Raw genomic sequence first — 16974 nt, 5'->3', positions numbered from 1 at the left:
TCTGGCCAAACATTCCATGCAGAGGAGGGAAAGCGAATCCCCACATTTCAAGCAGACATAGCAACGGATAGTCAGACACATGAGCATGCTCTCCTTTTTCAGCACCTATTGACCCCACATTAGGGAAGCCATTTGAAATAATCCAGTCTTGAAAACGAATTTCTCCTCTCTGCATTTTGTTATGAACACTGCAGGCCAGCCCACGACGGAATGGAAGGGAGGGGAAAGAAATGCATACCTGCCAACCTAATTTCCCCAGAGTTTCCTGGTAGACCAGAAGTTATCCATTCCAGGGGAGCTGATAGCATGGCCAGGCAGAGCCGAGCAGCTAAATCAGGGCTTGCTAAAGGCCACAGGCAAAGCAGAAGGACACAGAGTGGGCCACACTGAGCTGCATTCCAGTGGCAGACCTGGAAGTCCTGCCAGCCAGCAGGCCCCATGGAGCCCTGGCACTCACTCACCATGTTCCGGGGATTGGACATGAGGAAGTGCTGTGCGACGTGAGCTGGCAGGAGATTGAAGAGGATCCTCTTGTTGTCCAGCTTGACTCTCTCCATGTCATCCCGTTCCTCCTCCGCCTGGGGGTCAGAGGTCATGAATCTCAACCCTCATGCTGCTCTCACCCTCCCACCATGACACCTTGATACAGGAAAGAACGGGAGTGATAAATTAATGATAAAGCATCTACCAATAAGCTTGCTTAGGGAATACTGAAGCACACAAAGTAGACTGTAGCTGAAGAAGCCCTACCTCTTATTCCCCTAGAAGTTGAGCACCACCCTAGGCAGGCTTGCTAGGAACGGCAGGAAACATCGTGTGCCTCTAACATAACTGAACTTCAGGCTTTCTGGGAATACATTCCTGCTAGGGTTTAGTTCACTAAGATTGTGGCCAACTAAGACCTATCTCCATATCAAAGAACACACCTCTACCCTGGCTCTATCACCAAGGAGAGCATACATCTGCCAGGCAGGATGACCTGGGGTAACAACTACTGGAAAGGAACAGCATTGCTCTACATTAAAAGTAACTGCGATCAGACTTGAAGTTTTCTGTCTCTGCTTAATTGCTCAAAGTGTAACTTTATATGTGGAATGTTGAAGCCTATGACCTATATAAGCTGTTAAAAGTTTCATGGCTGGTTTCTCGTTGGGTGTTAGCCAGAGCAGGATGTATGCTATTAAAGAGCTTTTTCCTTATTCTCTGAGTGTCTGGAGTAAATTCTCATGGGAGTGGAGTGGGAAAGGGGGGTGTAGCATGCTGCTTCAATGTCAAGGATCATCCATGCGGGGCTCTAGATGCATGGATGGTCCACATGAATACACTTCATCTTTCATACCAGACACAAAGACCAGAGCCTTAATGCAGGGTTGAGGGACTCACTACCCCACCATTGCAATTTTCAGTGTTTGAGAATGGTTCCCCATTTCCAGGGTCTAATTCCCCAGATCCCATCTCATAAATATCTCTTAGGAACCTATGTGGCCACCCCAGACTGCACCAGACCCAGACAGCCCTCTGATCGACCTTTCCCAGAACTTCTGTTGCCTCCACAAGAATTTGAATCCCACTGGCACTGAGACCAGAATGCTGGGCTGGGGTGGATCTAGGAGCACACACTCTCTGAACCACAAGCAGAAGATGAAGCCCTAAGAAGTGGACAAAAGGATGGCAGGAATAGCCAGTCCTAGCCTGCTTACCACGAACTATGGCCCTATAGTGCTAAGAAAAAAGTGTCAGGGCTGGCTCCATGTATGGGCCACCATGAGCCTTAAGGGATGCTGTCAGTGGGGTCTAGTGGCATATCATATGCCATAGTTTTCAGACGCAGAAGGTATCGCTGCTACAAAACTTAACCATTGCCAGGCAGGGTGGTGGTGCACATCTTTAATCCCAGCACTTAGGAGGCAGAGGCAGGCGGATCTATGAGTTTGAGGCCAGCCTTGTCTACAGAGCTAGTTCTAGGACAGCTAGGGCTACAAAGAGAAATCCTATCTTGAAAAACAAAAACAAAAAGCAAACAAAAAACTTGACTCTCTAAAGGATTTGGCTTGAGAAACGGTCTAGGTGTGTGTTGTTACCATTTATGAAACTGGTGTGGCAGAAATGCCACCATAGTGCTTTTGATGCTTGTGGCCTGCCATAGAAGACATCTGTCCTTTGGTGGGCAGTGATACACAGGACAGGGCAGACACATCTCCGTGCTATAGCATCTTGTCATCCATCGTTAGAGGCACTGTTCCTAGAGCTGTATTTTCAAAGGCTTTGGGGAGGGTTACCCTACTCTCTCTAGAGTTTATTTACCAGTTACACAGTTAGATTTCCTGGCATGATACCAAGAAGCAGTGATTCTAAGGAGCAATGTGAAGAGAGAGGGCGCAATCTAAGAGGTGTGGTGAGGAGCAGGGAGCACGGTGTGAAAGTCCAAGCTGGGTGCAGGAGCCCAAAGTGATTAAAAAACAAAAACAAAGCAAAACCAAAACCAGTGAATTAGCGTACTCCAATAGAAAGGGTTAGGTTGTAGTGTATAGAGACACAAGAAAGACACGCTTGGGCTTCAGACTCCAGGTCTAACCAGAAGGGACACTGGCCACCACTGCCCGGACAGACTGGAGCCAGCTCTGCAAACAACAGGACATGGCCACTGACAATTCTGAAGGGGGCTCAGGGTCCATGACCTCTGCTGGAAAGAGAACAACATCAGAGAGTTGGGCACACTTCTGCCCTGAGGGTGGCTCTCTGGCAGCAGGTTTCCCATAGGGTAAGTCTGTCACTTGCTTAGATGTCTCACAGGCCAGTAGCCCCTGACTTCTGGCCTCAATCTTTTTATCCCCCATTCCCATCAACATGACATTGTAAACATCCTCCTCATCGTGGAAAATGTATCACTGATTATATTTAACATGCTACATACTAATTACCCCAAAGGAAAGCTTTTAAAGGGTAAGATTAAGAGGAAAGACATATTTAAAAAACAGCTTGGTTGTATTAATGGCACAACAATATTTATCCTCCCCCAAATAATTATTGTCACTATCAATAATGCTTCAATAAAAACAACATAATTGAATATCCTTTGCTTAAAAAATAAAACACCCTTTAACAGTCTGTGACTTACAGGAGAGGGGATAGTAAAACACAGAATAGGAAAACAGAGGGGCCAGTACTGGAGTTGGAAAGAGGATGGACGCACGGAGAGGGGTGGAGGATGGGCCAATGCAGCGTCTGCAAAGGTTTAACCAAAACAAATGGCAAGTGGATGATCTATACCAAAACCTATGATCCCACAACCCAAGGGATAGGTTCAATCAGAGGTGACAGAAGCAGACCATGAAAGGAGATGGGGAACTCCACAGGCTAAAGGTTTAAGTGTGGGTAGGAGATGGAGAGACGGGGGTTATTAGTTGTTTTGTTTTATTTTTGAGACAGGGTCTCTCTATATAGTCCTGGCTGTCCTGGAGCTCACCATGTAGGCCAGAATGGCCTTAAACTCTCAGAGATCCGCCTAGCACTGCCTCCCAAGTGCTGGGATTAAAAGTATGCACCACTACACCCAGCCTGACACAAGAGTGTAAGATATGTTTTCAAAGAGAAGTCAAAACTTCCTTTATGGTTAATGATTAATACACTTGTGCACATACATGAAACTTCTAAAGACTAAAAACAGGATTTAAAACATCGAACTAAAATGAAAACTACTCCTGGCTTAGCGCTGCATTAAAAGATTTTGTTCTGGGGTCTGCTTGTACCAGCTTTTGGATTTAGGGACTGCTGGGGTCTTTGTCCTTCCCACATTAACACGTGTTAATAACTCCATAATAATAACTTTATTTTTATAAAGCAATCAGGAGTCGGCTTATGACATTTTTAACAAGATGAAAATCCACTGAAATTCTCTTAAGATTTTCCAGTCAGGAAACTCTGATTTTTAAGGAATAGCTTACTGGGTGAAACATTATTCTTGTCAGCAAGGTCACAGGAGAATCACACTGAATTGTTCCTGAACTGTGCTCTCAGCACTTCTTCAGAAGGCATCCCCTCCCTACTCGTGTGTGTTACACTTTAGAATTTATTGACCAGGCACATCTACCAACCACGATGTAGCATTTCCAAGGAGGTCAGATCTGGTGTGCTTGTAATTTTGGATAAAGAACAAAACAAGTAATATCCCAACCTGGCACTCCCTAGGATGCTGACATGCATAAGGGTGACGTCACCCTTTACCCTGACAAAACAATCTCAACCAGAGAACATCAGCAACTCCCCAAAACAGTGCTTGAACAGCATGTTCCTCATGATGGATCAGCTTACACAGCTGCCCCATCCTTCATCCTCCACCGTGATTCTTCTGAGGGTCACGGGGTGCCTGCCAAGGGTCTGACCACCACTTCACACCTCAATAGCAGGACAACATATTACTTGATTTTCATACAGTCACTAGAAAGGCACTTTCGAATGTCCTCTTTCTCTGAGTCACTAGTATGTTTCTTTGGAGACACCTCCAACTCTGGAAGCCATCTCTTCTAGAGGAAAGTCAGGGAAGGAAATGAACTATCCCTGTACACTATTTGGCTGTTTTTAGGTCAACTTGATACAAACTAGAGTCATCTGAAAGGAGGGAACCTCAGTTAGAAAATGCCCCCATAAGATCCAGCTATAAGGCGTTTTCTTACTTGGGGATTGATGGGAGAGGACCCAGCCCATTTTAGGTGGTGCCATCCCTAGGCTGGTGGTCCTATAAGAAAGCTACCTGAGCAAGCCATGGAGAGCAAGCCAGTACACAGCACACACACACACACACACACACACACACACACACACACACACACACAGCACAGCTTGGTTTCTGGTTCACATGAAATCACCTCCCAAGGAGCCAGGAGATACCCCCAAGTGGGCAGATCAGAGGGAGTGGTGTAGTCACAACAAGGCACAGGGGACCTGCATAAATCTTCAGATAAGTCCTGGCCAGTATAGGGTCAGAGCAGGCCTCATGCACATGGTTATAAGAACAGCCCTAACCTTCCTTTTTTGACAACTGTCACTTAAGCCAGGGAACACTGTAAAACACATACCTTCTGTACACATAAAGGCCACCGTAAGAGAACAAAGATCAGACAGGGCTTCCAACTCTCCATGGTGTCAGAATCTTAGAGCAGGCAGGCAGGCAGGGCTGCAGCAGCTGTCTAGATAAATCTCCCTTTGATGCCACACCAGAGGGGACTGGAAGCAATGTGAGCCCTCTCGCCACCAACACACTCCAATATTCTCCTTCCTCTCTGGAAGTTCTGGGGTAGACATTCCTAATATTCTCCACTGATTTCCAGGCACCAATGGACAGTAGAAGTACCTCCCTTAAAGACAGGCGATCACTCTTGGCTGGAGCTACAAAGGACCGAGGAAGCACCGGTGTGCTCTGACCTGGTGTCTGGAGGACCATGATGGTGGGAAGCATGGCTAAACTCCATAGACACATACTAGGAACAGGAATGAACCTTGGCTAGTCAATGCCACTGACACACTGGGTATGTTACTTACTGCAGCACAATGCAGCCTATCTAAATCCAGGTTCACAGAACTTGATCAGTAACAACCACGCTGATTTGATTTCTAGCTATCCTGTCAAGACTTTGTTGGGTGGGATAGGGTTCTAGGCTGTAGGATCAGAATCAAATTCTGGTGAACACCCATTTCTCATTTCTGTTCTGAGTTGTTTCCATGAGAAGTCTGACTGAATCAAGATTTACCAAAAAAAAAAAAACCACTTTACAGCTGCCAGAAACATAGTATTTAGGAGCACACAGTGAGTCTCAAGAAACGTACTAGAATTCAAGCCACAAAAGTAGATTCTTTGACCACAACATTGAATTTTGAAGTAACTAACGACCAGATGTCAGCAGAAGCTTTCAGAGTAAAAAGCACGCTCATCGTTGGGTAAGGGAAGGAACAGGAAGATCGAGAATACTTTGGGGTGAATGAGCATGAAGCTATGCTGCATGCCAGCCTGCCCCACTACACCACGTGACAGCATTCCCAGAACCCCCAACAGCAACCTGGGCACATTGCTAACAGGGAGCAGAGCACCTATTTTAGAAAGGACAAGCCTCTCTCGAGTCACCTTTAAAAGGAGGTAGAATCACAATAAATTGAGCTGTGAGCAACCACAAGAAATTAAAGAATATAGTCAGTTTCCATAAACACAAAAGGAACAGCAAGAGATGCCACGGCCAACTGTAAGTCAACCAAGAGCGGTTGTCGGGGAAGCAACTCCCAAAACCACTGTGGCAAGCAATGGGAAGCCCAGGGGGCTTCATGTTTGTTTAGGAAACTTGAAATTTAGCTTAACATCTCTGCATTAAGCAACAAGTAAAACATGGGGTTCAGAGGTCAGTCTATTTCATTCCACCTAACCCTTATAGAAGAACCAACTCTACCAAAGTCTCTGAGAAAACCACTGAGCCTGGAAGGCATGTCCCATGTCCTCACTCCCATGTGGTTTGCTCCCAGGGGTCCTGTGTCTGGGGGAGGCGGAGGCACAACCCAGTCCTCAGTGTGATTCTGCTGAGAGGGTGTAGGGCCTGTAAGAGGTGGGACTTGGGCCTGGTGAGATGGCTCAGTGGGTAGAGATGTTTGCTGCCTACGCCTGACAAAAGAACCAATGGAAAGATGGAAGATGAGAATCAACTCCACCAAGCTCTCTTCCGACCTCCATATGTGTGCTGTGACATGCTCACTGCGCCCCCCTCCCCATATATATCACATACAGCACGGTAAGAAGAGTGACAACATTTTAAAAGGTGGGGCCCACTGTGAGATAATCAGAAATCATTTGCCCACACATAGCCCTGGCACAAACCTATGCCAACCGGAAACTATGAGTCACAGCATTTTAGAATCCCAGGAGAAGGACCTTAAGTGTTGTGCTGTCCCCACTACTGTCCCCACTACTGTCATGCCTGTGCCAGAAAGCATGGCCAAGAACCTGTGAACTAAAGTAAGAAGCACAACACAACACAACACGGTCTGACTTAGTTCTACTGATGGGAATTCAGTCTGTGCCGAGACCGATCCGCAGGCAACAGTCCATGTCCAGCAAGGTGGGACTTTGCCTCAGATTTTTTACTGGTAAACAAACAAACTAAGTGCATCAGTACAAATCAACATAAGTATCAGAATTGTTGCTCACAATAATTGTATCTACTGAATTCATTGAAAATAATGTTGGTTGCTGGGCAGAGCACACCTTTAACCCCAACACTTGGGAGGCAGAGGGAGGTGGATCTCTGAGTTCGAGGCCAGCCTGGTCCTCAGAGTGAATTCCAGGACAGCCAGGGCTACACAGAAAAATCCTGGCTTGAAAAAGAAAATAATGTTGGGGTAAAATTATGCTAAGAGACAGAGAATGTCACCAAGGGCAAAGCAAAGCCTGTTTGTTTATGCAGGGTTGTGTAGCCAACGTGGTATCCAAAAATAATTAACCCGGCTAGTGTTTGTCCGGACAATGAGGCAATAGTCTGAGGTGATCTCGTGTCTCTGTGACCTGACTAAATACCCGGAGGGCAAACAGACAAAGTCCTGAAAGTTCCATGTTTTGCTGGGGTTACAGGAAAGCAAGGTGACGTTTTTTGTTGAATGTCTATGGAAAAAAAAAATGTGTCAGTGTGTTCCACTTAGCAACCCTTCCACCATGACACGATCGCATGAAGGCTACATGTGAGGGAATGCATTTGTGCCCTGCACTTCCTGAAAGGTCCCTATGTGATGAATGGCGGGAGAGAGTGTGGCTGGATGGAAAGTCACATGAGTCAATAACACTTAACTACTGAATTTAACAACAAATGTTGGAATTTAATAATCAAAGCCAAGAGAAGGCCATGTCAATCTATACGAGAAAAATATCTTCAAAGGGATGAGCACTGCCCCCCTCCAAAGGAACTCATAGTCAGGCCTCATTTCCACTTGCTTCGACTGTACAGCCAACTGGATACCCTAGCAAATCCCCACCTCATTGTGCCAAGAATCCTGGCCTTCCTGCCTCATCCTGTGTACATTATTCTCTAGTACATACAAGGTCGCTATGAGACCTGAAACCCAACGGTGATGGCAGGGTCAGTGGAGCAGAGCAGGCAGCCAGCTGGGTTACAGTGGACGGACAGTCGAGTAGAACAAAGACCACGATCGATGCTACCACTGCCATAGACTCTCTTCCCATCACCTGGCGTGACTCGGGCAAAATGCAACTGCCAGGTCTCCTTTCCAGGAACTGGCGAATGCCGTCACTGGGGCATCCCCAACCTGGACACAACGAACCAATAGGCTCCTTGGTTCCTGCTCCTGGGTGAGGTGAGTCAATGGTAAGTGCATCAAGAACTGGCCATCCATCAGGATTCCGGACCTGTAGCCCAGGGACAGGGCCACCTGCACAACCAAGTCAGGCTGTGTCCTCATGTCAGGTCTGGGGACAGGTTGCCAAGAAGAGGAACTGGACTTATTCTGGGCAACTTGGGTTGGGATTCTCGCTCCATTATACCGCTGGCCAGAGAATTTGGTCAGCAACAAGAACTACAAGCTGCTGCTGGAATCTGTGACAATGATAATTTGATGCCACGCCCAGCCCTTGTCATTCCTGCTACTTGCTGACCAGTCTCTGTCCTTCTGCTGTATAGTCGGCTCTTCAACTCGGCCCCAGGAAAAGGAGCACATCACCAGCCTGTCCCATCCCACCAAGTGCACCCGAGCCGATTGCGACAGTCTCCCTGCTTCCCTCAAGAGTCCTGTATACAGAGGGAACCTTTGTGCCATAGTCACTGGCTCCTCCTGACTGTCCTCTGGCCTTACCTATCTGGCATCTGGGCCCCAACTCTGAGCTGGGACCCTTCAGCCTTGGCTGCACGGCGGGAAATTCTGAGTTGAAGACGTTCCTGCTTGGCCTCACACACTGCTCACAAAGCCTGACCAGATGGCACACAGACTGCGGCTATAGCCTGCCTCGGTTGCTTACCCCAGCCTGGCCACTGTCTGACACTGGCAGGTTCCTCTGTGGCCCCTGTTTTCTCATGTGTTTCTCAATATTTTCTCATTTCTCATCCCATCCATCCTGGGCAGCGCTGCTCTGATAACAGGGGAAACTCCACCGCTCGGAAGGCAAAGGGCTGTTCTGAACGCATGCTAATCAGAAGGCTAGCTGTTGCTGAGGCCATCAGCTATCCTCCCTCCTTCTTAGGCAAGGAAGTCTCTCCTGGGACAACTGGCTGCTGGAGAAACCTCTGTAAGTTCAGCAGATGAGAACTGAGCCTGGGAAAGCCACTCAAATGCTTAACCCCCTCAATTCTCCACACCTGGGGGGGGGGATCTGGCAACTGCACCCCAGCACCAGGGAGCCCCACCCCACCATGAACACTAGTAAACCTCACTGTGCTCCAAAGTGGTTTTGCAGACACAGGCTCAAATAAACTCTCCTCGGTTGGCACTTGCCTCACACTTGAATGGAAAGCTAAGTACGGGCCATGCGACACCTGCCTGGTGCCCAGACTATCCGGGCCTGAGACCAGCTCACACCGCTGCTATTCTCTGATGCCTCCACTGTAGCAGCCCTCCCACCTCTCCTGTCAGAAATACCCAGAAAATTACTAGGTCTTGGGTGAGCAGAACGAAGCTCAACATGTTCAATTTTCCAAGGGCCCTCATGGAATCCCAGTCACCCTAACTTCTATCCCTAGCCATGCATTCTGGAGCCTTCTGTCCAGCCATCCCATGGGTGGCAGACCTAGAACTCAAGCCTCCAAGAAAGACTGCTTCCATGTGCCATGTAGTCAGTGAGTGCTTCTGCTAACTTCCCCACGGGCATCCCATGTCCCAAGAGACAGAGGGCTCAACTTACCTGTGCTGCCCAGAGGTAGTCCAGCCGTAGTCTGACATCCACTTGCCTGGCGTGCAGGGCCAGCGTGCATGAGAACAGCAGGATAGCCATGATTGGCTCATAGCTGCGCCCAGAGAGGGCACCGCCCCTGGCGAGGTGGAAGAGAAACCCCATCAGTGTCGGCTTCCAGACAAGACATGGCCATCAAATCCTAGATCTGGGCAGAGAGCCATCTCAGCATAGTGAGGCCTACAAACAGCTTGTGGGCCTGACCCCAGACCTGACTCTCATCTCAGCCAGAAGGTAGAGGCTTTGCTAGAGTATGGACTAAAGGGAAATAGAAAAAAAGCTGCCAACCTGAAAAAAAGTGATAATTTGGATCACATTGGCTTGCTAATTGGCGCACATGGCTGTGTGTGTGTGTGTGTGTGTGTGTGTGTCTGTGTGTATCTGTGTGTGTCTGTGTGTGTGTGTGTCTGTGTGTCTGTGTGTGTCTGTGTGTGTCTGTGTGTGTCTGTGTGTCTGTGTGTGTGTCTGTGTCTATATTCATGTGTCTATGTGAAAGAGATAGAGAAGGGAGAAAGCACTGTAACTACAGTGTTAATAACTGAGAAAATGATTAATAATAACTAATTAATGCAAATTATCAGAGGAGAATGATAATTAACCTCACCCTGTCTAGAGTTTTTCCAAGGAGCGCCACACTCACCCAACCTTGGTGTATCCACTGAGCTCCAGGACAAGGATGTAGGAAGTAGTCAGCCCAGACAGCAGGATCATCTTTGGCAAGGAGGACACCCGCAGGAATATGGCTAGTGGGAGGGTGCCCACCAGGCAGCAGAGCAGGGCATGGTGTGCAGACTCACAGGGCAGGGCAGGCAGCACAGTGCGCCGGCCACCAGCTGCGAGGACCACTAGGGAACTGTTAGACTGAGAGCTCCAGGCCCAGGGCAGGCAGCCCACCTGGGAAGCAAGGGCAGGAAGGGTTAGGAAGACCCGGGCAAAGTATGGCAGTCCCCAGGAATGTGCAAGTGTCCCAGGCTCACTGGGCCTGGTATTCTGCAGCCACCACTCTCCTGCTTCTGACACCACCAGCCAGGCTTCAAATGCCTTTGCTGCTGCAGCCTGCAAAGACCCCAGCTGTCTGTAGTAAGAGCTGAGGGCAAGCAAGGTGAACCAGGTAGTGCTAGCTCCTGCCTGGTCTCCAAGGCAGACAACCCTGTGTCACAGCTCCTTCTACTCCTCCCACCCCAGCTGTGTCTCCTAACTCCCGGCTCAGCCTCTGCAGCTGCTGCTCCTGCCCCCACGCGTGTCAGAAGTCAGTGATACTCACCACACAGCCTTGAGCTACCGAGTAGATTAAGACCACTATGAACACACACAAGGCGGTGCGGATCTGGATCGTCAGGCACCCTGGAAAACACTGAACAAAAAACACCATGCTTTAGGCCTAGGGGTGCAGCTCAGTGGTAGAGTTGGTGTCTAGAATGTATAAGGCTTGAGGTTGTAACCCCAGTAACACACACTGGGGTCGGAGGAAGGAACGGGGAAAGAAGGGAGGAAGGGAGAGAACTTTAACAAATATCCTGTGACTGGGAAGTACTTCTGTGTTCTCAGCAAGACACCCAAATGAGGCAGGATGTGAAGAGCCCCTTGCTGGTTCCTAGAGCAGTGGGTCAAGACCCCTTTGGGGGCTCAAAAGACCTTTCCACAGGGGTCACCTAAGACCATCAGAAAACACAGATATTTACATTACCATCCACAGCAGTAGCAAAATTACAGCTATGAAACAACAAAGACAATAACTTTGTGGTTGGGGTTAGCACAGCATGAGGGGCGATATTAAAGGGTCTCAGCATTAGAAAGGTTGAGAATCACTGGGCTAGAGGCTTACTAGAGCTTCATCTTCTAAGGAAAGGTCTTGTATGTGTTTATCTATTTCCCATGTGAAGAACTTGACAAGAAACAAACCAAAAAATCAAAACAACACACACACACACACACACACACACACACACACACAACTCCTTTGAGTTTAAAGGAGTAACATCCAGCCCCCCTTCCAGGCACTGAGACGTGGTAGAGCAGCTAGTAGAAGCACTGAGTATTTTTACTATTCTGTATTCTCTGACCTCAGGAATTCCTCCTTCTCCTCCCTCCCCATCTCCCTTTCCCTTTCTCCCTCTGTTTCTCTCCCCCCTTCATATTCTGGAAGTTTATCGTCACAGACAGGTTTAATATACTTAAGTTGCTAGAAATGTTATTTTTAATCTATTTACTTCACAGTCTGAAATATCTAACAGGTGCTTTCATGGTTGACACAGGAAGTTCTTTATGCTTGTCATCTGAAAATCAAGAGTATAGATTACAGTATACACCCATAGCACCCAGTCAAGGCTGACACCCCAAGCAGGCAGCTAATGAATCTTTTGAATAGCATAGAGGGCAGAGTCCTCTGATCTAGAGGCATGGCAGGAGTCCGGTAGACATAAAGCCAGGATTGCTACCATATGTTGGCCTCCTCAAGGAAGGCCAGCAGAGGACAAACACTAAGGGGCAGAAAGACAGTGCAAAACGAACTAGTCATCTGGCTTGAAGCAGCCCTGAGTTCTCCCTCTGGTCCCTCACTGCCCTGTGCTCAGTATTGATTCTGTGAATGGGCTTGATGAGTTGAGTAAGAGGAGAGCCGTCTTCAGGAACTGCAGCCAATACACCTGGCACGATGGCCACTGTGGAGGGAAGCAATGTCAATGCCGCAGGAAAACATGTCCTGTCAGCTGTCCCTCATCCCACCTGTGTGACTGCCCATGCTAGATTCTCTCGTGGTTGGCCTAACTTCCTGCCGGCTGACCTGCCCGTTGTCTCTCAGCATCTACTCCATCGTCTGTTCCCACAGCCTCTGCCACAGCCTAGTCAGCCCTGAGATGAAGCCCAGAACCCAACACCCAGCCTAGTGGGCACCAGTCATTGTATGCTGGCTTAGGTCATTAGGCCTGATGTGCTGCATCCCTGGGGAGCTGAGTCCCAGTGCCTCTGTCCCCACGGAGTACACGTTCCTCTCTACTCCCTGTCAGCCAGCGTGACTTCAGACACCAGAGAAGTCCAACCCCTGAAGTTTTGGGAGCTGCTACTTCAAAAACACGGATTCCATGCCGCTTTCGGTGGAACTGGGCGTGGGCGGCAGAGGCCAGCTGGCTTGACTGTTGAAGTCCAGGAGTGACTGGCCTGAGTCCCCATCAAGGAGGGCAGCCATGTTTTTAATAAAGGGCATGGCTTCAGACATGCCAGCACAGTTTGATCTCACAGGACATGCACTTTATAGAGCCAAGTGGTGGTCAGGCTTGAATATTAGCTTTATGGGCAAGATTCCAGGCCATGAGAATCAGGGGATTGAGGTCCCCTAATGAGATGCTCGGTGAGGATCCAAGGTCTCTGCATTCCCCAGCTGGGTTACTGCCCACACCCCACCTTCACACCTTTCGCATGTATTGTGCTGTTTGAACACCATCAGGTACACACACCGGCTCCCATCAACGCAGACAAAATAACAGGCTTTAAGAACTATCATCTCTTTGTCACACTCTCATTGAAATTCTATGGCAAAGGCAAGATTATTTGAAGCCATGAATTTCAAACTAAATGTCACTCAACCTATAGAAGTGAACAAGCTATAGATGCGGTCTTAATATAGGGTATCTTTTAAATTTAAAAAAGAAAGGCAAGATGTACCCCGTAATAATGGTGGAGTTAAATGAGCGAAGCTAGGCTGAACCCTCTCAAGAAGGTTGCAGTTTTCGACAATTATACCAAAGTAAAGCTGAGGCCTGACATCACCAGGAGGGGTGGAGGCTGAGCCTATGAAAAAAGGATGCAGGTTCAAGAGAAACAGAACTCCAAGGGGGGGGGGGCTGGAGAGGCAAGGTTATGATGCCCAGCCTTTGCTCCAAAAATCCAAATTGCACTTGAGCATCAGGGTCAGGACAGACAGATAACCTACCTGGAACATGCCCACCTTAGGTCAGGGTCATGGATCCATAAGAAACAAACTACCCTGGTCTCTCCAACCAAGCAGCAAAGCCCATACCTCAGGATCCTTCTCATCAATATCTACCACCCACAAATGGTGCCAAGAAGGCTGCTCCCGAAACAAGGCACAATGCACAGTTCGATGAACATAACCAGCACCTGCCACAGGACAGATACCTTCTACTTGCCACTGAGAATCAAGGACGGCACCACTTTGCCATGCGATTACTCAGGAAACGCTCGGGTACTTGGTCTCGGACACAGGCTCACATACCTGGACACGTGTAGAAGACACACAAACATACCTGGACCCGCGTGATGTGCAGGTACAGGGTACAGGCCACCAAGAAGCAGATGGAAAATACCAGCAGCAGCAGGACAGCCACACTCCTGGAGACAGAGAGCACACAGGTCACTGTGAGGTAGGGGCCTGGTAGAATGTATCAGATAGGAACCTCAGAATTGTGCCTCTCTCCTTGGCCCCCACAGCTAGACCCCCAGGAGGAAGCATTGCCAATATCCACTTGCCACAGGTCCCTGGGTAATTACTTCACCTGGCTCTTTCCTCCTGAAGTCACCTGAGGCTCCTGGGTGAGACACCTAAGACCATCACCATTCATACTACCTCATCCCAGAGTTTAGCCTTGGCTGCAGGCAAGACCTTCCCTTCTAATGGAGGAAGTGCCCAACTTCACAGAGCTGTACTACTGATACCTGTCTGGGGAAGATGTTTCTAGAAAAGCCTGACCTGTAGATAAAACCATCTGGTAGACTGCCACATTTACAGTTGTCTGTGCAGCCCACAGACAGGCTTCCTGTACTTAGCAGGGACTGAGAACTATGTGCTTTCTGGAAACTTGAAGGAGACATTATGCCCTCAAGGTCGGTCACACTAGGAAACAGGAGCTGGAAGAAAAGGACATTGGAGACTTCCCATGTCTTCCTGGCTCCAAACTTTGCACATTTACACTGACTCAAATGACGGTAAATGCCATTTAAATCGCTACATTGCCTTCCTGTTCAGAGCCATTTTTTTTCCTCACGTTGACGCTTTTAAAAGTGATGTGGACAGAGAAAGAAGAAAGGTCATGTGTTCTCCTCAGAAGTCCCTCTGAGGACAACGGTGTGTGGCATGTGATAGAGAAGTCAAAGGAAAACACACACACACACAAAGTCTTAGAATTCAGCAAATTAAAAACTAAAAACAGCGATCCCGTTATATGCCAGCAGGCTTGTCGGTTGCTACCTAGAGCCCATGAAGAAGGGCAAGTGCCCGGTGATCTCCTCAAAATGCTAGGAGCAACAGGAGGCTAATTAGAAAATGGAACTTGAGCATAGGAGGACACCCAAGTCCAACCCCAGTGTTTGGTCTCAAAGTGAAATGGGCTTGCACCCTTGACCCTCAGACAGTGGCATTATTTGGGTAGGTTGCCAAACCTTTAGGATGCGGAGCCTCGTGGGAGGAAGTGAGTCACAGAGGATGTGTCACACATGCCCCACTTCTAGATTCACTTTGATGTGGGCAAACAGGCTCAGGCTCCTCCCACCAAAGCTAACAGTCTCTCACGGGGCCACGCTTCTCCTGCCATGATGAACTAACTGTACCTTCACATTGTAACCCCAAATCAATTCTTTGTACCTTCAATTGTTTCCTGTCAGCTATTCAGTCATAAAAACAAGAAAAACAAGCAGTGTTCCTAGAGGCCTGGAATTCTCAGTCTCCTTCCCGAGGCATTGATGAGCACAGGGTCAGCACTTACTGTGGGATTACCAGAAGGTAGATAAGCCCAAATAAGGCAGCCAGGATGAGGGCGAGGACAACGGCGCTGGTGAAGTACTCGTCCTGAAGCTGGTGGTACTGTGAAGGAAGGAAGAGAAGGAGCGGGGAAAGAAAGAGAGCATGGTGTGGGAAGAGAGGGGAGGGAGGGAGAGAGAGAGAGAGAGAGAGAGAGAGAGAGAGGATAATCAGACCATCAGAAGACCGCCAGAGCCTCAGGGACAAGGACAAAATCCCCACATCCCTTACTTTTTGTTCTCGTTCGACATGTTTGTACTTCAGAGTAAAGAAGTTCAGATCGGCCATCTCCAGCTCTGTCTGGCGGGCTTCGAGAAGGCGGCTGATGTACCTGTTGACGCGTGTACCCGGAGTGGTGTAGACCACATTAGTAGAGAAAGACGAACGGTTTCTGAGCTTCTCCGAGGCTGTTCTCAATGCCCTCCGCTGCAGCCGCAGTGGAAATAGAGAAAAATGTATCAAATGTTTCAAACAAAAGCACTCATGGGCACTGCTGGTCAGTAGTCCTTACCTGCTTTTCAGAACTCGGAGACAATGTCATAGCCCTGCCCCCTGCTGGCCAGAGATGGCACAGGGGTTGTCCTACCACCCAGTATTCAGGTCCCCAGGTCTGGATTGCAAATTACAGAATGTCTGTTTGATATTAGTATGGAGACGGTGGTGGGATGCAGAACAAATACGGCCTGGATGAGCAGCCTACTAGCCACATATGCTGGAAGGGATGCTGGCACAAGCCCACATATGCAAGAAGGGAGAGGAAGTGTGTTGCAAGGGCAGGTGGTCTCTGCCATTGATGGAGGAATGGTAAGAAGTAGCAGTTAGTCAGGGTTGAAAGGAGCAGAATGTGAGCCCCTCTTCCATGTATCATGTGACAGGGACAAGAAGGTCCCAGCTTGTGGAAAGGGAAACCGAGTCTAACCTGAAGAGAGCTGTGTGGTCTCACCCTCAGGGACTCAGCAGAACTCCGATGCTTTGATACCTCGGCTGAAGAAAGATTGCTAAAATATTACAGTACAGCTGCAGAAAGAATGTAAACAAACTTTTCCACCATGTTCCAACCAAACAGGAAAACATAGACAACACACACAAACACAAGGCTATGAGGATGGAAAGTGAGAGTGGGCTTTCAGAACACTGGGCCTTAAAGAAAACCATGGGTGACAAGGGGTCCTGCGGGGGGGGGGGGGGGCATCTTTTGTCATATCTATCTCAGGCCAGGAGCCCAGGACTGGATATGTCAGTGGGTGCAGGCCATGAGAAAACTGGCAAAGGCCATGAGGAAAGTCACTGTCTC

General features: G+C 48.5%; 1 protein-coding gene across 1 annotated transcript in view; it reads right to left on the bottom strand.

The window, feature by feature from the left end:
- Positions 1-16974, bottom strand: part of Adcy1 (adenylate cyclase 1) — a 115074-nt gene that overhangs the window by 17723 nt on the left and 80377 nt on the right. Inside the window, exons 9-15 of the mRNA NM_009622.2 lie at positions 15912-16106; positions 15646-15743; positions 14191-14275; positions 11193-11282; positions 10569-10822; positions 9881-10007; positions 462-578 (exon numbers count right to left, since the gene is read on the bottom strand). Of these exons, the coding sequence (NP_033752.1) occupies positions 462-578; positions 9881-10007; positions 10569-10822; positions 11193-11282; positions 14191-14275; positions 15646-15743; positions 15912-16106 (966 nt within the window). The remainder of the gene's footprint in view (positions 1-461; positions 579-9880; positions 10008-10568; positions 10823-11192; positions 11283-14190; positions 14276-15645; positions 15744-15911; positions 16107-16974) is intronic.

This window comes from Mus musculus, chromosome 11, assembly GCF_000001635.26.
Source record: "Mus musculus strain C57BL/6J chromosome 11, GRCm38.p6 C57BL/6J".
Classification (NCBI taxonomy): Eukaryota; Metazoa; Chordata; class Mammalia; order Rodentia; family Muridae; genus Mus; species Mus musculus.
This window is presented reverse-complemented; position numbering and strand designations above follow the sequence as displayed.